At 48.8% G+C, this 25,280-nt stretch overlaps 1 protein-coding gene across 1 annotated transcript; it reads right to left on the bottom strand.

Annotated features, from left to right (window-relative positions):
* Positions 1–24: 24 nt before the first annotated feature.
* On the bottom strand, positions 25–24,599 carry BSDC1 (BSD domain containing 1). The gene is made up of 11 exons (XM_027864738.1): positions 24,551–24,599; positions 23,298–23,358; positions 20,493–20,609; positions 19,678–19,845; positions 15,119–15,173; positions 14,293–14,408; positions 13,124–13,192; positions 12,944–13,022; positions 11,734–12,240; positions 2,128–2,231; positions 25–1,433 (listed from the first exon to the last, which is right to left on the bottom strand). The coding sequence occupies exons 1-11, from the start codon at positions 24,559–24,561 to the stop codon at positions 1,401–1,403; spliced, it is 1,320 nt and encodes a 439-aa protein (XP_027720539.1). The 5' UTR covers positions 24,562–24,599; the 3' UTR covers positions 25–1,400.
* Positions 24,600–25,280: the final 681 nt, after the last annotated feature.

The following is a 25,280-nucleotide window of genomic DNA, read 5'->3' as shown; positions in this document are numbered from 1 at the left end:
AACCCCCACCCTCCCACCCCCAGAGAAAGATTCAGCATTTTCCCCAACTTGACTTTCTTGATGAACATGACTGATTGCCACCCTCCCCTTACCCCATGACTTGGAGACCCTTTTAAAATGGTTGTCAAACACACTGGCCTATGTACATGAATCCACAGGACAGCAGCAGGAAGCAGCACTAGGGTGTTGAGGAACCCTGGCAAACCCCTCCGCACCCAGAGAAGGAGGCAAAGAGAGCATGAAGACAGCAGCCCCCTATGTCCCCAGAACCATGGACATTTAGCCAAATATTGTCAGGAGGCCCCACGACACATGCCCCAAGGGGAAGCAGTGGGGGTGGAGGTGTCCCATGGCTTACCCAACGAAGGCTGGAAGAGGGTTCTCAGGGCCTGTGACTGTACCTGCTCTCCTGCTTGTGAAGCAGTTACATTCCACATGGTGTGTTTCCTAGACTCCAAGGAAAAGGAGTGGAGAAGGTCCCCCCACCCCCCACCAAGGAACAAGAGAAGAACTTGAAGGCTGCTCCTCCTGGCTCAGGGTGGCCACAGAAGCGTGTCCTCACAGACAGAAAAGCCTGGTGCTACCAAAGAGGCACTGGGGGAGGGGGTGGTTCTGAAATACCAGGACTGTGGCGATGGTGGTGGCGGGCAGCATTTGGTCCCCAATAGCGGCTATAGTACCTACTTAGAATCGGAAAAACAAAGATCACTTGAGCCTTATGAAGAGAGAAGAAAAGGCCTGGCACAGGAAGAGGAGTCCCCTAAGACATGGACATTTCCCACAAATGAGCAGTCTTTTACTAAGGGACAGGAAGCCCCCACATTCCCCAGAGGACAAGTGAATGTATGTCACCCTTCGCTCCCCCAACCAGTAGAGTCAGACAAAGAAGGCCACCTATGGTAGGGTGGGGAAAGACACGAGGAGAAAAGAAGGAAATGGTGCTAAGGCAGGAGAGGGGCTTTCACAAGCTGCCCCCTCCTTTCTTTTAGCTGAAAGACAGGACACAGAGGGGACAGCAGGTGAGCAAAGGGCACCACTGGGGCTAGGTTTAGCTTCCACACACACAAGCAGGCAGACAGACAGGAGGCCACTGCAGGTACTGCCTGAGGGCAGTGGATTTACAGCAGAGAAATAGGGCTCTTCAGTGGTGGTGGTGGTGGTGGTGGTAGGATTCCCCTCCCCCCAATCCAAGAATTGGCACAGGTCACATGACACTGTCTGGCCTCAGAGACATCACCCCGGAAGAGACTTCTCTCCAGGAGAGGGGCATGGGGTGTACTCAGAAGATGGAACAGACAGCATTGGGTGATGGAGGAGCGTCCATGGTGCCATCCAGGACCAGGCCAAGAAGGGAGGTGGGGGCCCGCGTGGAGGAGCTGCTCTCTCCAAGCCCTCCTGCCTCATTCCCAGTCCTCCCACTCCACGTCTTCCAGCTGCAAATGGGAGTGGAGGGGGGAGAACAAAAAATGGACGTTTGTATTTTACTTTTCAACTCCAACCTATCCCCAAACCACCCAACTGCCAAAGGGCTGACGCACACCTATGGGCCCTCCTGGCTCACACTGAAGAAACCGGGGACACCTAAAGAGCAGGAAGCATAGCTGACCCCATGAGGCTCTAACATTCTCACTGGGAGCATGGGGGACACAGAGTCGCCTGCCTTAGGTCTTTCACCTGACTTTGTCTGCCCAACATTAGACAGTCCCCCCCTTGCCCGAATCCCCTATGTACATTTCTGCCACAGAGCCCCACTAGATTGATTAGCCTTTGCCTTGTTATTGATCTCACAGTGTCAACTACGTTCACCTCCCTGGGATGAGAGGGGGAAAGCTCAGTGGTGTTCCCTCCTGCTGGGCACAGACTGCTGCTCACTGAATGACCCAATGAAGGGACTAAGGCCTCCTGGGGAGAGGAGGGTGCTGGACTTAGGGGACAGCTGACTCACGGGTGGCCCTCAGCACTGTAGCTGCTTTCCCAGTGATGGATAAGGAGATGTCTAATGTTCTCTTAGCCCCAGGACAGTCAACTTTGTGGGCAGGGAAGGGAGAAGAGGAAGCTGCTTCCAAAATACCTCAGACGCTGGAAGAGGAGATGGGGGGGGCCCCTCCCTGCCTAGCACAGCCTCACCTCTCCAGACCCGTCAACTTTAGACAGAGCCAGCTGCACCTCCTCCTCAGTCATGTCCAGATCAAAGTCCTTCTCCCAGTCTTCACTGATGTCCGTACTGGAACCTAGAACCAAACCAAAGGCACAGAGAAGGCGTGGGGCTACAGCACATCCAAAAGGGAGCTCAAACTTGCCCCATGACCCCAGCACAGCCACCAATGTCTCCATTTCCTAGAACCTATCCCTTTCAACTGGAGACTTCCAGGAATGAGATCTCTGGAGGGATGCATACCTTGGCTGCTCCCACCCGATGGGTCAGAAGCCGTCCTTCCATCCCTACAGTAAGGGTCCTGGGGGCTCAAAGAGGAAGCTAGCAGAGCGGCTAGTGCACTGAGCTTGGAGTCAGGAGAACCTGGCTCTGAATCCTGCCTCAGATATTACTAGAAATGTGACCTGGGGTAAGTTACACAATCTGTCTCACCCCATTTCTTGATGTGCAAAATGGGAATGACAGTATTTGTAGGGCTTATCTCACAGGGTGGGCGTGAGATTCAAATGACATAATGGAAGCAAAGCCTTTTGCAAACTTTGGAGTGCTGTATGTCAGTTCTCACTCTCAATGTTATTCTTTCTGACCACCTATATCAGGGGGATTGGGGACATCAGATAGTGTCTGACAATCAACAACACTTTTAGACAACATGATCTCTAAGGTGCTTTTCAGTTCTAAATACCAAGCATCAAATATATAGATAAGATCCCTCACTCCTGTGCAAGATACATGTAGAATCAGAGATGTGGGGCTAAAAAAGGGACCGTGGGGTCCATGTCGTCAGAGCAGGAAGAAAGCTCAGAGACCATCTAGTATCTAGTGCAGCCCATACCTTCTCATCCATGTGATTCCCCTGACAAGGACGGTGATGGGGAGCTCACTATCTCACTCTGGACACCTTTGACTGGTCTTTACACTGGACTGGAATTCACCTGTATACAGTTTTCTTCATGCGCTCCTAGTCCTGGTTTCTGGAGCCAACCAGAATACGTCTCATCTCTCTTCCCCGTGACATCCCTTCAAATACTTCTATCTTCCCACAGCCTTCTCTTCTCCAGACTAAATATGCCTAGTAGGCAGTTGGAAATATGTGATAAGAATCTGGGAAGGTCTGGAGCTGACGTTACAGATCTAAACCTATTACTGTAATCCTAATAGTTAGCATTTACCTAATGCTTTAAGGTTTGCAAAGCATTTACATGCTGTATGATTTGACTGTACAAGGAAGGTACTAAGAGATGAGGAGGGTCCAGAGAAGGATCACAGAGCGAGTCAGCCTCGGGGCTGGGCTTCCCACCTGCCGGGAAGGGTGGGGGTGGGGCTGGGGGGAACCTCTTGATTCCTCCCCAACATTCTCTGCACTCCACGACATGGCACACAGCTGTAAGAGTGCCTGGTAGCCTGGCTCTCTAGCTCCCTTTATCAGGAGCTTGACTTTTGCCTGGGTGGGCTAGCTATGCCATCTTCTCACATTTACAGCTGCACTGCTGACAGGCCAAGCCTGCAGGCTATGTATGGGAGATGCCACAGGGAGCAGGAGATCGGGGATTCTCCTTCCACAGGGAATGGCAGAATGGCTTGGAATGTTCATGTCCTCGATGGCCTCAACTATAACACCCACCCTCCTAACGAATCCTCCACCTTCCAGTCCATTTAACTCAAAACATATTTAAATACCTATTAAGCATAAATCATGGTGCTAGGCATTGGTCACACAAAGACAAAACCCCAAACCAGTCCTGCCCTCAAGGAGGTTACAGTCTATTGGAAGACACAGAAAATGAACATTTAAAAGTAAATACAAGATAATCTGAAGATGGATAAAGTTGTAGCAATTCAGGGACTAGCAAAGAATTCACTTGGGAGTGGGAAAGGTAAGAAAAACCTTGGAGCAAGAGGAATCACTTAGGGGCAGCTAGGTGGCACAGTGGATAGAGCACTGGCCCTGAAGTCAGGAGGACCTGAGTTCAAATACAGCCTCAGGCCAAACACTTAACACTGACTAGCTGTGTGACCCTGGGCAAGTCACCTAACCCCAATTGCCTTTAAAAAAAAAAGAGGAATCACTTAAAATCTAGGGCGTCTAAGAAGTCAAAGTGAGGAGGATGTGCATTACAGGCAGGAAGACAGCCATGTAAAGCCATGAGATAGAAGGTGGAATGACACCATGCTTGGGTGACCACAGGATTGTCATCTGAGTTGAATGTGGAGTATGTGAAGGAAGGTCACATGAAAAAAAAAGACAGAGAGGCAAGCAGGAGTCAGACAATGGCAGGCTTGGAATGTATTTCAGAGGTGACAGGGAGCCAGCTAGTACATGTTTTTGAACAGAAGGGTGATCACAGATGCAGAGTTGAAAAGGGTCCCAAAGATCCAATCCCTTCATTTATCAATTAGGAAAATGAGGGCCAGAGAAGTTAAGTAAGTTGCCAAAGTCCTACAGGTAGTAAGTAGCAAAGCTAGGATTAAAATCTAAGTCCTTTAATGGAACAAGCATTTGGTCTGGAGTCACAGGACATGGGTTCAAATCCTACCCCTGACATTTCCTCAGCTCCAGGACTTTGGGCAACGTTGTTTAACCTCTCCAGGCCACAGTTTCATCATTTTTAAAATGAGGAGGCTGGACGAGATGGCCTCCGAGATCCCTTACAGCCTTTCAGCTGATCCTCTGATTCCAAACTTATGGCAGGATGATGCTTTGAGATGATTTTGGCAGCTATGGCAATGAATCGTAGGGAAGCAGAGGCCGATTAGCAGGCCAGTGCAATAGTCTGGGCAAGAACTGATAAGAGCCCCAGCCAACTCAGAAGACAAATCAGTGACCAGATGGGCGTGGCCTAGAGAGATGGCATGGAGAGAGAACCGACAAGACGTGGCCACTGAATGTCAGAAAGAGTGAGGGGAAGCGAAGTGTTAAGGACGGCTCCCAGGATGTGAAGCTGGAGGAGGAGAAGGAGGGCACTGCCTGGAGAGCAAAAGGGACGTTTCTGGAGGAAGATGCAGGAAGACAGGCTTAGTGGGAGGAGAGAACGAGTTCTGTTTTGGGACATACTGAGTTTCCAATACTAGTGGGACACCAAGGAAATGTCGAGCAGGTGATGCAGACGATCGTTCTGGCTGTATTTAGAGATTTGGGAGTCATCTGTAAAGAGATGATGATGAAGTCCACTGGACAGGATAAAGTCACTAAGAGAAAGCAGAGAGAAATAAGAAAGCCCAGGACACAACCTTGGAGAACATCCATGATTAGTGGGCAGGAGGTGGGGGTGAGCCGTTACAGGAGACTAAGGAGCACTCAGGGAGGTAAGAGAATAATACTACAAAGGCGGAGACCATCTAGGAGGAAAGGGGTGCTTGGGATACTGCTCTCCCCTGGTTCCTCCTCTCTCTCCAGCCTATCTCCTGAGCTTTGGGGGGTCCTGTGTTAGCCTTTTCGGACAGCTCAAACTGGATATCCAATAGGCATCTCAAACTCAACATGTCCAAAACAAGATTCTAATCATCTCCACCTTTACAACACCCCCTTCTCTCTACTAAGCCTTCACAACAGTTCAGGCCCTTATCATCTCTTTCCTGGATTATAACAATAGCTTTCTAATTGGTTTCCCTGTCTCAAGTCTTTCCTCACTCCAATCCATTCTCTACTCAGCTTCGACAGTGATTTTTCTAAAGTATGGGGCTGACCATCCCACTCAGTCAATTCCAATGACTCCCCACCTCCAGGATAAAATATAAAACCTTCCACTTGACCCTTAAAGCGCTACAACCTGGCCTCTTCCTACTCTTCTTGTCTTCTTAGATGTTCTCTCTCTCCATACTCTACAATCCATAGGAGACCATACATGCCTTCTTGCCATTTCTGAAAAAGTACACTATGACTGGACTCCATGCCTTTTCACTGGCTGTCCCCATGCCTTACCCCCTACCTCCTGGCTTCCCTGTCCAAGGCAGCTCAAATTCCATATTTTGGAGGAAGCCTTTCCTGGTTTCCCCTAGCTACTAGGGGCATAGGAGTCTTCGGAATCGGGAAGACCCAAGGTCAAATCCTGCCTCAGATGGTTACTAGCTGTGTGACCCTGGGCAAGTCACCAACCTCTCTCAGCATCAGAAGGGCTGTAAAATGGAGATAATGATAGCACCTCCCTTCCAGAGTTGTTGTGAAGATCAAATGAGGTATTTGTGAAGCACTCTGAAAATATTAAAGTACTACAGAAATGCTGGCTATTATTAGTGTCTTTCCTTTGGGATTACCTTTCATCTAGTCACATAGGCCTGCCTCTTAAGAATGTGACCTACAGGGGCTGCTAGGTGGCACAGTGGATATAGCACTGGCCCTGGAGTCAGGAGGGACCTGAGTTCAAATCCGGCCTCAGACACATAACACTTAACTAGCTGTGTGACCCTGGGCAGGTCACTTAACCCTACTGCCTAACCAAAAAAAAAAAAAAAAAAAGAATGTGACCTACTGGAGGGGAGGGATTGTTTTTGTCTTTCTCTATATCCTCAGTGCTTAACACAGTGCCTGGCACATAGTAAGTGTTTAATAAATGCCTGCTATCAAGAGATATACCAAGGACAAACAGAAGGAGAACTGAGAAAAGGCCACTGCATTCAGTAATCATGATGATCATTGGTAACTTTGGAGAGAGCAGTTTTAGTTGAGAAATAGGGTTGGAGGCCAGGGGTTGAGAAAGGGTGAGCAGGAGGTGAACAAGTGGCTAAGTGTAGATGGTTTTTCCTTTTTTTCCCCCTAGGAGTTTGGCAGTGAAAGGAAAAAAGGCCAGCAGTTTAAGGATTCTGAATGGACAGGGGAGACTTAGACATGTTTGTAGCCAGCAGGGAAAGTGTCAGGAAATAGGGAGAGGTTAAAGATGAGAGATTCACTACAGGGGCAAACTCTCAAAGGAAACAGGATCAAGGGCCCAAGTAGCAGCCTTGGCTGAATCCCAGAAAGAAGAGAACAGAACAAGGTCAAGAGGCTCTGAGGTCTGCAGTGGGGAGAAAAAGGCAGCTAAAAGGGGAGTCAATTCAATTCAAACAAGCATTTACTAATTTGCCTACTATGTGCCAGTCCCTGTGTTAGGCAGGAGATACAAAGACAAAATGAAAAGCAGTCCCTGCCCCCTAGGACCTTCCCTTTTAGCGAAGGTAAAACAACTTACAACAACTAAATAAACCAGGGACCATTTGAGGAGGGGAGAGAGAGAGCACTAACGGCTAAGGGGAAAGGCTCTGAGGAAGAGGAGGCATCTGAACCCCTAAGAGGAGCTAAGGACTCTAAGGGGCAGAGGTGAGGCGGAAGAGCATTTTAGGTAAGAAAAGAGCCTAAAAAAAGACATGGCAGTGGGAAATGGGAAGAAATGTCAAGTTGGTCCAGAACGGCAGACCGGGTTGCTTCCACTGTATCAGCAAAGCAGGAGCTGAGGCCTGCAGGGAGCAAAGAGAATGGGCCGAATGAGGGTCTTGAGGAGAGGAGAAAAGGTTTGGAGAATCCACCTTGGGGAGTGAGTGAATCAAGGTAGGACAAAAAGATTACCAAAGAGCAGTGAGGGTCCAGTTACAATTATGTAACACAAATTTGGCACATTATGCCAACACACTGGCACGCAGCCACTCTGATACAGATAGAGTGGCCGTGTGTCCCTCCACTGTGGATGCACATGAGAAAAGAAGCACATATGCAGCTGAGGGTGGTCAGGGATTTAGTGTCTTCTGAACAGAACCAGCTTTCCAGGACTGCAAATGTAAGTCATATGAAAGGAAAAGGTCTAGGATGAAGAGGAAAAATCTAGGATGAAGGGAAGTTTCTAATGAGAGAATGGAAATTCCAGAGGGTGTCATGGAAGATAAGGGCAGAAGAAGAAAGGGCCCAGAGAAAGACAGGGCTGAAGGGGATGATGGATATGAGAAAGTGGGAAGTGGGTTTTTGTTTTGACAGCCAAGGCCTTGTGCTTAAGATATCAAGCTAAAAAGCACAGTGCCTCCCCTCAAAGAACTTATTTTCTGGGCCCTTCCTCCAATCTATCCTTCACATTACTGCAGAGGAATCTTCCAAATACACTGATCCTACTCATGTCAGTGCTTTGCTCAGCACCCCCCTTTGGCTTCTTGTTATCTGCTAAATAAAGCCTCACCTCCTGACTTGCCTTCAAGGCTCCCCACGACGTGGCTGCAGCTTCCCCGAGCAGTCCTGCCCTCCCTCGGTGCCCTCCGTGTTCTAGCCAAACCAGCTCTGTCCTGCTCCCGTTCTCATTCTGCCTGCAATGGACTTTCCTCGGCCTTCCCTCCCAGGCCCCTCGAGGGCGCCATCTCCCCACTCAAAGGTGAAGGCAGCCTCTCTCCGTGGAGCAATTTCTCCAAGTACTTTGCTTCAATCTCTAGTTACACTCCTTTCGATCAGAGTCACCTGGGGAATGGTCCTCTTTCATCAGACTGTAGGTTCCTTAAGAGCAGGGCAAGTAGATGTTTGCTATGCTTGTATCCACTAGGCTTCGCACACAGACTTAATGTTTGTTGAATATCAGAGCTGGAAAGGATTTTGAGAGGTCTTTATCACAGGATCATCAAAGACTCAGGGCTAGACAGAACCTTCATTAACTTCAAGACTCTGGTTTTTCTGATAAAGAAACTGAACCTCTGAGAAGTGAATTAATTTGCTTAATGTGAGCAAATGGTCATCAGAATTCAGATCTGGATCTCCTGACACCAAATCCAGCCTTCTTTCTTTTATGGCAATCTGCCTCATCACTCACACAATCCACAGGTGAGGAAGTAAAGGCAGTAAGCTCACGAGCCTTGAGACAGAAATAGGTGGAGACTAGGAAAACAACGCACTCTTAGTGGGGGAAAGGGAATAAGCATACTAAGTGTCAGGCACTGTGCTGACTGGTTTACAAATATGTCATCTGATCTTTACAACAACCCTGGGAGGTGAGTGCTATTGTAGAGATTGTAGAGATGAGGAAACTGAGGCAGGCCGATGTGACCTGCTCAGGGTCACACAGCTATTAAGGGTCTGAGGCCAAATTTGAACTCAGGTCTTCCTGACTCCAGGCCCAGTGCTGTGTCCTCTGGTGCCACCTGAATGCTACACTCTTATGTACATGGGGATGGGGTTGCAATAAAAAAACAAAACAAACCCAGCTTATTTTATTCTGACAGCACCCCTGGCGGATCTCTTCACACCTATTCCACAGAAGAAGAAACTGAAGTGGCTTCCCTATGGGGACACCGTGAGTAAGTGGCGCAGCCGAGAAGACCCAGCCACCCTGTCTGACGGGCCAGTCTCTGTCCCTGCCGAGGCCTGGGACAGAGAGGTCTTGGGCTGACCCATTTCAAATGACTCCAACATACCATCACTTTCAGCTCCTCCCTTCTTGCCCACATCTCTCCACAACAATCTTAGAGACTTTTCTTCCCACCCCCACACTACCACTGAACCCACCTTCATCAATGTCTCATACTCTTCCTGCCTCCAATCTCCCCTGTCAGCAACCCCAAAAACACTCTTCTTCAAATGCCCAGAAACAAGTCAGGCCTTTGCTCTCCAGCAGCCAGGCTTCTTGGTGTGGCAGTCAAAGCTTTCCAAAATCTGGCCCTGAGTCCCCCTTGCTTTCTAACTGCTCCCTGGCATCCACCCTGCAATGAGGGGATGGGCCCAGGCTGGCCCTGCTTCCTCCTCATCCTGGCTGTGCTGCTGACTTAGCCAGACTCCACCAAGTCTCCCTGCCCCCCACCTTGGAACAGAAGTTCCCTGAGGGCAGCGATTCTCTTTCTTTTTGCTTGTCATTGTATCCCCAGCACGTAGCACAGTGCCTGGTACACCTAAATGCTTACTGCCTGAATGCCTGCCAAGGCTCTCAGAACTTCACAAAGCTTTGAGAAGGAAGGTGGCCAAGAAGACTCATCTCAGGAATGAGGAAGGGGTAAGCCCTTCGCCCCCTTCACTCTGCCCTGGGCAGCCATATCTGTAATTCTGTATTCTGCTGTGGCCATGTTTTAGAAAGAAAAGCAACCAGAAAGAGTAGCCAAGGTGGTGAGGTGCCTTGAGTTAATTTTCTTTTTTTTTTTTTTGAGGAAATCAGGGTTAAGTGATTTGCCCAGGGTCATGCAGCTAGTAAGTGTCTAAGTCTGTATTTGAACTCTGGTCCTTCTGACTCCAGGACAGGTGCTCTATTCACTGCACCACCTAGAGGCCACAAGTTCATTCCTTAAGGATGTTTAGCTTAAGGAAGAGAAGATATCTTCTGCAGACATGATAGCTGTCTTCAAATATCTGAAGGACCATCACCTCCCAGAACATAATAATAATAACAACAATACTAAAAATAATGATCACTAGGCATTTATATGGGGCTTTAAAGTCTGCAAAGTGCTTATAACGCATTATCCCATTAGGAGGTAGACTAGGAACGATGAAAAGAAATTGCAAAGTGGAAAACTGAGGTTCAAAGAATTTCTTAATTCTAAGATTGATCCAAAAGTGGGCTGGGCTGCTTTGGGAACCTCATGAGAAGTCCTCAAGCACACATGGATGAACACTTGCTACAGGGAAAGCCTTTTCCAGCCAGGAGCGGATAAGAGAGTTATCAAGGTCGCTCCCAAGCCTGAAGTCCTGTGATCCTGCGGCCACAGCCCAACACTCTCCGTTTACACAGAAGAAAACAGGCCCATAAAGGGGACTGGTCTCCTATTAAGTCAGTGCCATAGATGCGGCTGGAGCCCCAGTCTTCTGTCTCCTGTCTCCTGGGCTCGTGTCCTTTCCCCTCTAGCTTGCTGTTGCCTTTCCTGGGCGGTGCTCTTCACTGTTCCCCCCCATGTGGCCTTCAGGCGCCCCCCACCCCCTTCTCTGTCTCAGGACATTCCTCCGGCCTAGAATACCTTTGGCTCTTCTCAACAAATTACACTACTCTTAAAGCTCAAGCCTCACCCCTCCAGGAAGTTTTCCCCAATTATTCTTATATTGCTATCAAAATGTGAGTTATGATTACTCTCACTCCCACATCACCTCTTCCTTCTATGAACTTAGCATGGTAGGCTTTAGAGCTGGCAGGGATTTAACTTCTGTTGTACTGCTAGGGAGTGATAAGAGACTACAGGGTAGCATTTAGAATAATACACACATTAACTGGGGTGTGTGTGTGTGTGTGTGTGTGTGTATTGTGTGTGTGTGTGTGAAGACAGACAGACAGACAGACTTTGGCCTTCTCAGCTGCCCTGGAAGCTCTTGGTTCTGACTTGGATTCCCCACATGGACTGTCTAGCACCAGATGAATACACCATGAGATCTGGTGACTCCTGGCTAAGTCCTTTTCTTTCTTCACCCTATCCTTTAATACCAGCATTACAATGGTGTCACCTCAGTTGTTAACACTGCCACCACAGGTGCTCCCAAATCACTGCTTCCAGCCCAGGGTCAGTAAGAACTGGCCAAAAGTCAGTAAGAAAGAAGCAGCTGGGATCTGCCCCTAAGAACCTGACCAGAATAAAGGAGGATGGGTCAGTATGTTTCAAGGACGCTCCCAACTCCCTCTGCCCCTCCAACTCCCTCCTAGGCTCCAACCTTTAAGACCCACCTTTCTTCCCATTATTGGAAGGCGTGGACTTCCCACTGTCCGAGTTCAATTCAAACACCCGTAAGTCTGCCGGTCCCTCCTCTCTGAGAGTCTCTACTCTGATCCCTGGCTTGGGTTCAGAGCCGCCTGGACGCCCACTGGGGGTTGAAGGCTTGGGCCGTTCCACAGGAGGTGGGCCCGTCTCTCCTGCATCAGCTGGGGGAACCTGGTCTTCCAAAGTGGCTTCCAAAAGCTTTTGGGAGAGGTCCTTAGCAGGGGCTGTCTGCACCAGTGCTGGGGCTTCAGGTGTAAAAGCAGGGTTCACCACCTGGGTCACAAGAGAGACACTCTCGCTACTCTCCGATGGGGTGACCTCTGCTGAGGGCGTAGCCACAATTCCCACACTCTCCTCAGAAGGACTCTGAGGATGGCTGGCCAAACCCTCAGCAGGTGGAGCGGGGCCTGGCATAGCAGCTCTTTCCTCTTCTTGGGATTGCACGTCCAGCTGAGATGTTACTGAGGGTCCCTCTGTGGGGGGAATGGGAAAGGGGAAAAAGGGTTAATGCTGTGACAGAAGAGGGCCCCAGCCCATGGCGAACACAAGCCGCATGGACTACGGCAGACATCAGAGGCCACAGCTGCTCTAGTGATGCTTCCTCCATCAGAGCTTCTTGAGAAGCTGTCCATCCTCTTCTTCCCCTGCTAACTGCCATGCATTCTTTATTTTTTATTTTTATTTTGTTTTCAGGCAATTGGGGTTAGGTGACTTGTCCGGGGTCACACAGCTAGTGAGTGTCAAGTGTTTGGTCTGAGGCCGCATTTGAACTCGGGTCCTCCTGACGTCAGGGTCGGTGCTCCATCCACGGCGCCACCTCACTGCTCCTCTATATTCTTTAAAGCCAAACGCCAACGCAGTACCCTCCAGGAAGTCAGTGACAGATTTGGCCCTCAGACCTCAAACAGCACTTGGCACCTCAAAAATACATTTATCATGTAATATCTCTTCACGTGTCTACTTGTCTCCTATGGAAATGTAAACTCCTTGAGGCTAGGGATCACACCTCATCTAAAACTTATAGACAGCTCATGTCCCTTCACACCGTTGGCATATTCACGAATGAATGAATGAATGAATGAATGAATGACAGAACCTCAGTCCAGTAAAATTCCCAGCGGTCTGTGTGACCATGGACGGGTGGCACATTTGGCCAAACAGCCCTTCCTCACTCACCTTCCTCTTCCTCCCAGCCTGGCTCCTCAGAAACACTTTGTTCTGCCCGCTGCTTCAAAGCATCCCTCCGGGCCTCCTCCTAGAGAAAAAGAAGAGACAGGGGGTCAAGATGCCTTTCTTCCATTCCCCCTACCCCACCAACACTCTGTCCACACCCTTCACAGGCAGGGACGGGCATACCTGTTCTAAGTGGTGGAGCCTGTAGAAGTATCGGTGCCAAAATTCTGAGTGGGAAACAGCTGCTGGGACCTGGAGAAATGTGAAAGTCTATGTATATCACAGGGGAAGAGGCTGCCTTCAAGAAATGCCAAGATTCTTTTGGGCTTACCAATTGGTCGGTACCAAGTAGTACCTGCCAGCAAGCTTTAAAACAATGTGGAACCCCTCAAACATTTTGTTTGGAGAGAAGAAATTTCATCGGGCCCTTGGAGGAATCCTTTCGCTCCCAATCAGGCATTGTCATAAATACCAGATTGTGTTACTCCTCTGCTCACACACCTTCATTGGCTCCCTACTTCTCATGGAGTCAAGTTCAAAACCCCATATCTGATATTCAAGTTCCTCTAAAATATGGCACACCTTAGCTTTCAACATATGCTTATTGTTCCATTTCCAGCTTTACCTCATGTAAAAGTGCATTCAGGAGGCATAAAACAAAGATGTCAAAGATGGGCAGCGGAGCTAAAATGATTCACTCTCCCCACAACGTGCCCTATACTTTCCTCCTCACCTCTGAATGCCTGCAGAATGTCTGAAGCCCAATTCAAATGCTGTCTTCTATATGAAGCCTTCCTCGATCCCCCCTCTCCTGCCCATCTGAGACTTCACTGTGTTTTACACTCCTTAATGCAACAATAAATTTTTTTTTTTAAATTTTTAGGCAGTTGGGGTTAAGTGACTTGCCCAGGGTCACACAGCTAGTAAATGTCAAGTGTTTGGTCTGAGGCCAGATTTGAACTCAGGTCCTCCTGACTTCAGGTCTGGTGCGCTATCCACTGCACCATCTAGCTGCCCGTACACTCCTTAATGCACTCACCTAATACTGTGAACCACAGGTCCCTGTACTAGATTGTGAGCTCCAGGAGAAGGTCTATATCTGGCCTGCGTTTTGTGACTCCCCTGACACCTAGAACAAGTCTCTCTGAACACAGGGGCTGAACATTTGCTGAATGGATGAAAGGCAACAGAATCAATCTTGCTCACAATGGTTCTGCACCTTGGTTCGAGTCACCCCCTCCCCCCCCCCCCCGGGTTCCCTGACACCTGATCAGTCAGTTCTGCTAGTAACTGCCCAGGAGCCTCTGACACTGGGATGGCCATGCTCAGCCCCAGCCCAAAGGGCTCCTCACCATCTTGGTATAGAGAGCCCGGATGGAGGGGCTGCTGATGAGCAGATTGGAGATCTCTTCCTTTTTCTCCTCCAAATGGAATTGAGATAGCCAGGTGTCAAACAGCTCTGGAGGCCCTGCCAAGGGACAGATATACAGTACAGGATGATACAACACAGCATGAAGAATTTGTGCCCTCACAGAGCATACATTTTACTAAAGATCCCCTTCGGTAAAGCGGGGAGACAGAACCAGAAATTACACAGGATTAGATGCTAAGTGTATCAGAGAGCTGCAAACAAAGGAGGGCTAGAGGAGGTCAAAAAAGGTCTTTTTTGTTCATGGGGGCTGGGGCAAAACAGGAAAGGAAGGAAATGGAGTAAGTTTCCTGAAGGAGGTGGTGCTTTAATGGGGTGTCCCGCCTCCACAAAACGAAGGGGCTGGCTGGCATCACCTCTAGGGTTATAGGAGCGAGAAGGCACCAGCACCAGAGAGGTCATCTAGTCTAAATCACTCCTTCTTAGAAATGAGCAAACTGAGGCCCAGAGAAGGGAAATGACCTGTAAAAGGTCACAAGGATAGTAAAAGACTGAGCAAGGATCCAAACTCAGGTTCATTGCTCTTTTCACCCTACCCCACTGCTCTGGGTCCCTTCTGGACTCTGATGAAGGGCTCCATGGCAGTGAGCAGGGCCATGAAACACTACTGGCAGCAGCAAAGCTGGTCACCAGCATGGCCCAGGAAGCCAGTCCCATCCAGCACACTGGCTCCTCCATCCCTATACACCCCCACAGCCTAGAGCATGGGGGGACCTGTGGCTTCCACGCCCCCCTCACCTTTCACTTACCATCGGGCTCGTTGCAGTACGTCGCTGGGTCTGACTGCAGGCTGTACAGACGGGCCTGGCACAAGACACACAAAGAAGCACAGAGACAGAGTGTGAGACAAGCCTCTGAGGGGAGGGGGCTGATCCCTCCTGCCTCCCTGGGGCCCCGCCTGTGGAGGAAGCAGTCCCCCAGTCACCGGGCCTGTCTGCTTCCTGCTCCCTCTGGAAGCCCATCATTCAGAAGGCATAAACTCCATTCTTCACCAAGCACATGAAAGAGTTCTGGCAGGCTTTCCCTGGCTCCCAAGGGAGGCCCCAGGTCAGTGCGGAAGGCTGTGGAGTGAGGCAGATGCAACCTTTTACCCTTGAGTCCTGGCAGTACCACTTCGGGTAAGTCCCTTCACCTCTCGGAGCCTCAGTTCCCTCATCTGAGAAATGGGGATGAGAACAATACTGCTCCCATTGCTCATCTCCCAAGGCCGCTGTGGAAAAGTACTTTGTAATATGTGATGGGCAGCACATTTGAGAGCCACCCGGATAATGGCCTCGACCAGTTCTGAAGGCTGCCCAGGAGCCAGCACAAGCAAAGTCTTCCTGACCAAGCTGACTAAGCCCAGCCCATCATCTAAGTGCCTGGGGCACAAACTCCTAACTGCTCTTCCAACTGAGGACCAGTGTGCCTCTGATTGGCTCAGAAGCCAGTGCCACGAGGCCGCAAAGGCTTCAGGAAGGGCCTGGTCATGGGCTCGGTCAGTCATCAAAGGATAAGCTGGTCAGCAGCGGCTGACTCTTGTTCAGCCAGAGATTCATGAAGATCCTTGACCAAGGTGTGGAGGCTTTGTGATCTGCATCAGGAGACCCCACACCAGTGAAATCATAAGAGCCTTGAAGTAATGAAAGTCTTTAGATGGGCTACACCTGAATTATTATCCTTACGTTACAAATGAGGAAAGTGAGCCTCAGAGAGGTTAAGCTGAAGATGGGGAGGAGGGACTTAAGGACTGATTTTTTTTTTTAAATTTTTAACATGTGTTTTTAAAACTTTGGATTACAAACTTTCTCCCTTTCTCCCTCCCCACCCACCTTCATTGAAAAGGCAAGCATCTCAATACAGGTTATAGATGTGTAATCATCCAAAACACTTCCATAGTAGTCATGCTGTGCAAAACTAAGTAAATTTCCCTTCATCCTATCCTACCCCCCATTTATTCTATTCTCTCTTTTGACCCTGTCCCTCCTCAGAAGAGTTTGCTTTTGATTATCCCCTCCCCCAATCTGCTCTCCGCTCTATCAACCCCCTGCTCTCTTGTCCCCTTCCCCCCTTATTTTCCTGTAGGGTAAGACAGATTTCTATACCCCATTGTGTATGTTATTCCCTCATTAAGTCAAATCCTACGAGAATAAGATTCACTCATTCCCTCTCAATTTCCCCCATTTCCCCTTCACTATAAAAGCCTTTTCTTGTCTGTTTTATGTGAGATAATTTATCCCATTCTACCTCTCCCTTCCTCCTTCTCCCAGTATAATCCTCTCACCCCTTAATTTTATTTTCCAGATATCACCCCTTCATCTTCAACTCACCCTGTGCCCTCTATCTATCTATATATACATACATATAATTTTTTCCCCCTCCCCCTACCCTAATACTGACAAAGGTCTCATGAGTTACAAATATCATCTTTCCCTGCAGGAATGTAAACAGTTCAACCTTAATAAGTCTCTTATGATTTCTCTTTCCTGTTTACCTCTTCCAAGTTTCACTTGAGTCTTGTATTTGAAAGTCAAATTTTATATTCAGCTCTGGTCTTTTCCTCAGGAATGCTTGGAAGTCCCCTATTTCACTGAATGTTTTCTTTTTTTCTGATGAGGCAACTGGGCTTAAGTGACTCGCCCAGGGTCACACAGCTAGTAAGTGTCAAGTGTCTGAGGCAGAATTTGAACTCAGGTCCTCCTGACTCCAAGGCCAGAGCTCTATCCACTGCGCCACCTAGCAGCCCCTTAAGGACTGATTTTTAAGCATATGAGCCTTGGGGAATTTTTAGTGACAAGCTAGGGAGCCATCACTCACATCAGCTATGTCCTCAAGTCACTGACTGCCTGAGTGACGAGCGGGGCGGATGGAAACATACACAGCAGGGGGCCAGAGCCACTGCCCTTGATTTGGTTTAGTCTATAGACTCTAGACTGCATCCAAACCTCACAGAACAAATCCCCTTAATAAAAGGATTTATTCTGCAAAACTCGGACTCGGTCAAAAGGCTGCATACCCACGGACCTAGAAGGCCACGTGTGGCCTTGAGGCTGCAGGTTCCCCACCCCTGGCGAGGAAGTTCTGGTCCTAACATGCCACCAGCTTATCTGTCCCAGCACAGTCAGCATGTCCTTAGAAAATGAATCTAACCTGAACGGCAGGATAAAGGGTGTGGATTTTTATCTTTCAGGGAATGAGGAGCTACTGGAGTCATGATCAGTGTAGAAAGTATTTTATTCTAAAAAGTTGCCTGGAGGTGGCCAGATGACACAGCATCTGTGTCAGAAAGACCCAAGTTCAAATACTGACTCAGATATTTACTAGCTGTGCGAACCTGAGCAAATCACTTACAACAGTTTCCTCACCTGTAAAATGTTTCCTCACTTCTAAAACTCTCTTCCAGGTTTAAATATATGACCCTATGAAACAGGCTAACAATAAATAAAGAAAAAATACATTGCCAAACTGCATCTATGTAATTCTGAATTATTCAAAGTTTTTTCTTTGTTATTAGTAAGCAAATGAAAACTTAACCAATTCCCCAAAGCTGCATTAAGCTGCTCCTTTAGTCCTGAGATACTGAGGGCCTTCCACTGCAGGGGAAACTGGGAGACAGAAGCACAGACTCAAAGAACCACTGACTCTAAGAGCTGGAAGGGACACTCTAGCCCTCTCATTTTACAGTGGAAGAGACTGAGGCCCAGAGAAAAGTGACTTGGCCAACCCAGGCAGTTAGAAGCAGAGGCTCTTGATTCCCAAGTCTAGGGCTCTTTCTACATACAGCATACTACATCTTGGTAGGAAACAGTTCCTGCCCCCTATTGTTTATGGTCTTGCTGGGTCAGGAGAAGAATGACTGAGACTGGTGAGTAGCAACATGAGACAGCATGAGCTGAAAGGGCCCAAACCAGCTGCTCTTGCAGTCAGAAAAGGGAAAGCGCAGTGGTGGCTCTGGCAGGGGTAGGCCTTGGGTTGGGCCCCGAAGGCTAGGCCAGCTTTGTAGCACAGAGGGGGCAGGGAGGTGGGATGGGGTGTGGTGGGGCAAGACAACCTGGGCCAAAGCTCAGAGTTGAGACACAACAAGGAATTCAAAAGGCCAGATTGCTTAGAGCAGAAGTCTTCTCTTGGGAAATGAGTGATAAGGTCAGACACGTGGATTAGGACTAGATAATGGAAGGTCTTGAAGGCAGCATGAGGATGCTGGATTTTTTTTTTTTTTTGGTAGGAAATGGGGTCTATGTTTTAGGGAAATGACTTGAGTTGTATATGCAGGACAAAATGGAAGAGATTAGTAGCAAGAACATCAGTTAGCAGGTTATTACAATCACCTAGAGAAGTAGTCTTCAGGGTTTCTACTGGAGGGGTGACCATGAGAGTGACTAGATATAGGGAATGAAGGAGAACCAGCTTAATATAAGAGAAAAAGAAGTGGACTCATATTTGGCATATCGGTTTGAATCCAGGCTCCCCTGCTTGCCAGTTATGTGGCCTTGGGGAACCCATTTCATTTCTCTGAGACTCAGTTTCCTTATCAGTAAAATGAGTACTTGGCAAACTACAACTGGTGGCCAAATGTGGCCTGCCACCTGTTTCTGTGCAGCCAGAAAGCTAAGAATGGTTTTGTTGAATTCAAACACGTAAAAAACATTCTTAGCTCACGGGCTAAATCCAGCTAGCTGTAGTCCGCCAACCTCTGGCCTGGAGAAGGGACCCCAGCATGTTGGGTGTGTCCTCTGCAGAAGATCCACAGGAGGCCATGGAGGACAAGAAATGCCCAGGATGAGCTGTGGTCTTCCTTGATGGAGGGACGGCTGACCCCTGAGCCGTCACCAATCCATTGAGGTAAGAGTACCTCCCTCCCACCGCTGCTCTGGGGAGTCAATGAGATAACTCACGTAAAGTGGTTTAAAAACCAAAGTAAGATAGAAATGTCAGCAGTGATTACTATCACTGGGGTCTTTTTCAGGGTACAGCCTGTTTTCCTGTTGTATCAGGAACTCCCTAAGGTCAGTAACAATGTCTCTCCATCTTTGGCAAGTGATTTAACCTCTGGCAGATGCAGTTTCTCATCTGCAAAATAGATAATAATTCTTTTACTCCTTGCCTTTGAGGGTGGCATGTTGTAAATCTTGAAAGGCCATTGGAATGGGAGGCATGAACATCGTCATCAGAGCCGTCAGATGGACCCATCTTCTATGGGCACACCCAAAGGGAGACGGTCATTTGTTTCTCTTGTGTCTCTCTCCACAGAGCCTAGCTGCAGGGCTAGTCCCACTAGGCACGGACTGATCTCTGACTATGGGGCTCCTGGGGCACACGTGACACATACCTTGGCACTATCATAAAGTTCAGTGGTTCCTGAAGGTGTGCCCATCAGGGTGACAACATCATAATCGATGGTTTTGTCAGGGGAAGGAGCAAATGTGTCTGAGATCACTCCAAGAAAGTCAGAAAGTCCTTTCTTCATCTTCTCTGTTGCTCCTGAAGAACCTTCACTCTGCAGAGAAGTCAATGGAGGAAAAGAGGTGTTTTGGTTCAAACCTACATCGCGACTGAGTGTGTGGGAGGCAGAGAAAGAGTGAGAGTACTGGAAGCCAATTCAGAACTAGTCACCCCTTCTGTCTGGGGCTTGGTGACGACCCTGGGATTGCGAAGACTGGAAAGAAAAGGGCATAAGAGAACAAGGGATAGGAAATGCATGGCTCAGAGCTGGGCAAGGGGTTTGTGCAAGAGCTTCCAGCCAGCCAATCACAAGCAACTGGTTTAACTTCAAGGCAAGCCTGGTGAACAGTGGTCACAGCTGCTGGGGGGGAGGGGTGGAAGTACAGTTCCAGGCCTCTCCAACTGTCCTCCTCCACACAACACAGAAGCCTAGATTTTGCCTACAAACAAATAAACAAACACCCAATATCTTATCAACAAGACCAAGGATTTCCTAGAGAAAGGGCATGTGGCAAACAGGAGGAGTCAGGGGCATAAGGCCACAATAAAGTAGGGTGAGAATAAGCAAACGGCTTCAAGGAAACAAAGAAGGTCCTGAAGTCTCAGGTCCTGAGGTCACACACAGCAATGAGTTCTCCCAAGCCCTTGGGGTCAGTGGGTGGGAGATGGGCAGTTGGCTCTGCCCACAAAGAAGATACTCACAGTCAGCTTTTCTTTGACCACGCTGGCAGTGGCTGCGATGGTACATGCTGTGTCGTGCTGTACCACCTGGCTGAATTCAGTTAGGTCCCGTTTCATGAATTCCAGGGCTTCTGTGGACTGTGGGGAGTGGGAAACCAAGGGTCAACCTCTGGATCTCTTATGCTTTTAGGTCTCTCTCTCCACTTTTCTCTCCCTTTTCCCTCAACCCTGTCTCCATCCTCCTCCAGGCCCTGCTGCATCTGAATACTGAGCTCACCAACCAAACTCCAATCTAGAACTTAGATATCACAGGCAGTTTTCCAAAGATTACAATTCTAGGCTCATATCAAAATCCAAATTCCTACAATCAGGAATCTCAGGTCTCTCTACCATCAAACACCCCATCTCGGAAACAATACTCTAATCAAACCAATAATAATGACAATGATGATTATAATGATATGAATTTTTATGCTGTTTATGATTTTTCACATACGTCATTTTATTTTGATCCTTAAAATAGTCCTGTTATAGAAGGACATACATAAAGATCATATAGGATGGGCAACTGGATTGGCGGTGGGGGGAGGAACAAGGGGACAGACTTGCTAAGAAGTGACTAGTAGTAACTGAGCCTTCGGGCAAAGCTAAGTGCCAGGAAGGAGCCCAGGGAGTCTTCCCACTACATCATACTGGCCTCCCCTTCCCTTCAGCCACGCCTCAGGCTCTCATCTCCCAGCTCTCCCTTCTGCTCTTTCTACATATTTCCTTTTCAAATCAGATTCCATGCACTCAACCTTCATGAAGCCTTCTAGGACTAATTCTAACAAGTTCTACTTATTTCTGTTATTCCATCCTTCCCTTAGGAATTATGTAAGGCTATAATAATTTACATTTGTTTCACAGACCAGAAGGATTCTGGAGATCTTCTTGTCCAAATTCACTCTATTTTTACTTTGTTTTCTAGGACCTCTTCCCTCTGGATACATTCTGTCTCCCCAAATGGACCTGGTGTCTCCTTCCTCAAGGGTAGAGGACAAGAACCAGGTCTCGCCTTCCCTCTGTTCTCCCCTCTCAGGACAGGGTCAAAGGAGACAACATCAGACGCTAATAACCAACCCAACAGTGCTACCCCCACAGGAGGCCCTATGCTGCTGGATGAAATGAACTACAGCTTTTCACATTCAATCTCCAGCAAATGCCCTTAAATGGGAAGGAAGCACCCCAGAGGCCCCTATTATAAGTTAAATCCTATCATTCATTCCTCCAGAGACCACAGGAATAGCTCAGGACAGGATCAAGGCCTGTGTCTGGATCAAAGCCAAAGGTCGCTTTACCAATTACAAATGCTTCCAAGACTTAATCAAACTAAGAGTTACAGGCTCCCAGGAAGTAAAGCCTGTTCTGGAGAAACAAAACTGGTCTTACCTGTCTCCTGCCTAGGTAAACAGTAATTAGCTTTATAGTCAACTCAGAAGTTAGTTTTGACAAATTATCTTGGAATGGCATTAGTGTACACATTATTGAGCCACTTTGCATCCCAAGCATAACATGACAGTTCCAAGAAATGGAAATAAGAAGAAAATAAACATTTATGTAGCTCCTACTATGTGCCAGGGTCTGTGATAAGTACTTTACAAATATTATCTCATTTGATCCTCATTACAATTCTAGGAGGTAGATGCTATTGTAATTCCCATTTTAAATTGAGGAAACTGAGACTTTAAGTGACTTGCCCAGGGTCCCACAGCTAGTCAAGTGTCTGAGGCTAGATTTGAACTCAGGTCTTCCTTATTCCACTCCACTCAATCACCTAGGTTCCACTAGGCAGCTGGATTTGGGGTCAGAGAATGTAGGTTCAGATCTCAGCTCTGCTATTTCCTATCTGTGATGTGACTTGGGCATGTCTCTTCCCTTCCTTAGGCTTCTGTAAAATGAGAGGATAGACTAGCTGATCTACAAGGTCTAATCCCAGCTCTAAATCCTATAATTCCACCTATCCAACCATTACTCCCTGCTATTCTTTTATCAAAATGGTTCACTCCAAAAAGATTGGCCCACTGACTATTCCAGGACGATGCCAGGTTCATTGCTGATTTTTTGCCTTTGCTACGTCCCTGCCTAGAAAGCTCTTCTTATTTATTTCTCTTTCCCAATCTGAAGCCCACCCAACGTTCAACAACAAGCTCAAGCTTCACCTCTTCCAAGAGGCCTTTGGCGATTGGCCCAAGCCTTCGTCATTTTCCCCTCCTGCAGTATTTACTGTCTGCTCTGTCATACACCTGGTCCTGGGCACATACCGCAGTATATTTTTATGCTGTTTCTCTAACTAGATGGTCATCTTGTTGAGAGTAAGGACTATCATTGATCTTTGAATCCCCCATAGCTTAGCATACTGGGTCCTGCATAATTTATAGAATTACACACTGTCAGAGCTTTAAGGTGCCCCCCCATACACACCCCTAGTCTACACCCTTATTTTACAGATGAGGAAACTGAGGCCCAGAAAAGGGAAATGGTCATACACCTAATTACCTTTGGCAAAGCAGAATCAAAGGCCTGCCATTTACCAGTCATGTTATCATATGCAGGTAACTTCTTTTCTCAGACTCCTTCTTCCTCTGTAAAATGGGGCCAACAATACTCACATCGCCTAACAGGATTGTTGTGGGGATCAAGCAAGATTTTGGATTCAAAACACTAGATAAATATCTGCTACAAATGTCATATAACTAGGCCAGAATTTCCTACCAATAGGGAAGGGAGTGTCCAAGTCTCTCCACAATTATGGTCTAGAAGGGGTGTGGAACCCTGGTCCCCATTTACCTTCTCTTTGACAACCTGGTAGCTCTGCTGCAGCCAGCTTCTCCACCAGCCTCCATCCTCCCTGTGGAGGAAACAGGCACATCAATTTGGAAACATAAAGTTTGAGAAGTAAATTCCCACCCCACCCCACCCCACCCTACTCCAAAGGCACTGAAGCAGTTTCCAAAAAGGGTTCAGAGAGTAGTTATGTATGGGGTTGCCTGTGGGTGCTGGGTGCTGGGTGCCTGGAAATCATTCCTGGGCCTGATGTTCATGTCTGTAAGGGGGGGGATGTTTAGGGGGAGTGTGGACAAACAAAAACAGAGTGTGGGGGAAACAGCTGGAGTGGGAACAGGGAGACAGGAATTGGTTAAGGGGAGATTAGTTTGAGTGTATGTGTAAATGCTCTTGTGAACTGTCACTGGGGGGGAGAACAAGAACACCAAGGAGAGGAACATTCCATATGCTATGCTTGGGAAAGAGGAACAGTGTGGGACGGGGGAAAGAGATACATCGTAGGGGTGAATATTCCATGGGTCTTGGTGGGGGATAGGAACACCTGGGGGGAGAGTCTGAGGACTTGGTAAAGGGAACAGAAATGGAGGGGAGTGGTGATCATTCCACAGACTTAGCAAGGGGTGGACATTCCATGGACTTGGGGAATGGGGTCAGGAATAGGAGAATACCTGAGGGTAGGAATTTCCTGGAATTGGAGAGGAAAGGAATACTGGGGTGGTGGACAAACCCTGGCCACGGGAAGGCAGGAATACTGGAGGGCGGAATAGTCCCCGAATTTAAGGTGACAGGAGTACAGACAGGGGAATGTCCCTTGGACTGGGAGATCAGAAGTATTGGGATGTAAGAATATCTCCAGGATTTAGAGGAAGGTAAAAATAGTTGGAGGGGGGTGTGAAGAACCCGAGGCTTGGGGGGGGCAATAACTATTGGAGGATGAATATCCCCTGCCTTGGGGGGGCAGGAATAGTTGGGGGGCGTGAATATCCCCAGGGCTGGGGGGAAAAGAAACACTGGAGGAGAGGTGGGGAGGACAGGCAGAGCCTGGACCTGGGTGGGCGGGGCAGACGGGGGGCGTTAAACCCAACTATGACTTCCCCCCTAATATCTCTCTCCTCCTCCTTCCTCCGGGTGCCCTTCGCCCGACCCGGTCTCGCCTCCAGAGGCCACGGACTGGCCCCCTCCGGCCTCCATATGCCGCCCTCCATCTCAGCCTCCCCGCCCGCCCCTGGGCCCCGGCGCCGGGATAGGGATCTCACCCTTCCGCCATCTTGCCCGCCTGACATCACCACTATTTACTGCCCTTTGACCTCTCCCTCTAGGCTCCGCCCACCCTCGCGAGCCTGGCCCAATGTCTACACCGCTTCGCTGAACCCTCCTTCCTTCACTCCGTCTCTCCGCCCCAAGGAAGTGCCAACGCCCACTATGGTGGCTGCCGTGGGACAGAAAGTCCAGGCCTCGGACTGGCCTGGTGTGGGAGAAGGAGGAGGAGGGGCAGGCGGAAAGGGAGGGAGGAGCGAAGCGACGAGGCCTTGATGCTATAGGTCCCTGCCAATAGAGCGTAGCTCCGAGCCGGCTGCGCAGGGTTATGGGCTGGGGAGCCCAAGGCCTTAGGGGAGACCGGCTGGGGTTCGTTCCCTCAGACCCGTTTCCTCTCGGGATCCCGCCCAGACCACCATGCCGGCCCTCGGAGATGGCCGTCATTTCCTCCATTCTTCAATTCCTTTCCATTCAATTCACTAAAGTTGAACCATCGTTCTCTCTCAGGCCTCCTCGGTCAAACCGAAATTGCTCGGTCCGGGGCCGCTCGGGTCGGAGCCGGGCGTCTTCTCTCCGTCCTCAGCCTTCTTGACCTCTGCGGCCTCGGACGCTGCTGGACGCTCGTCTGGACAGCCTGCCCTCGGTCTTCCTGGGACCCTTCCTCTCTCTGGCTCCATCCTGTGTGTGCTGCGCTTCTCCTCCCCGGTCCTCCCCGTCTCTCTTCTCTCT

Source organism: Vombatus ursinus, unplaced genomic scaffold, assembly GCF_900497805.2.
Source record: "Vombatus ursinus unplaced genomic scaffold, bare-nosed wombat genome assembly UNPS02014775.1, whole genome shotgun sequence".
Lineage (NCBI taxonomy): Eukaryota > Metazoa > Chordata > Mammalia > Diprotodontia > Vombatidae > Vombatus > Vombatus ursinus.
The sequence above is the reverse complement of the archived record's forward strand: the minus strand, read 5'-3'. Positions and strand labels throughout refer to the sequence as shown.

Bases quoted from the DNA above. Each gene is read 5' to 3' on its own strand.
- BSDC1 (XM_027864738.1), bottom strand. The intron at 2,232-11,733 runs GTGGGTCTTAAA...GTTTGGTTCTAG, and splicing joins TTCCAATAATGGGAAGAAAG to GTTCCAGTACGGACATCAGT. The intron at 1,434-2,127 runs GTGAGGCTGTGC...TCCCATTTGCAG, and splicing joins AAGTTGACGGGTCTGGAGAG to CTGGAAGACGTGGAGTGGGA.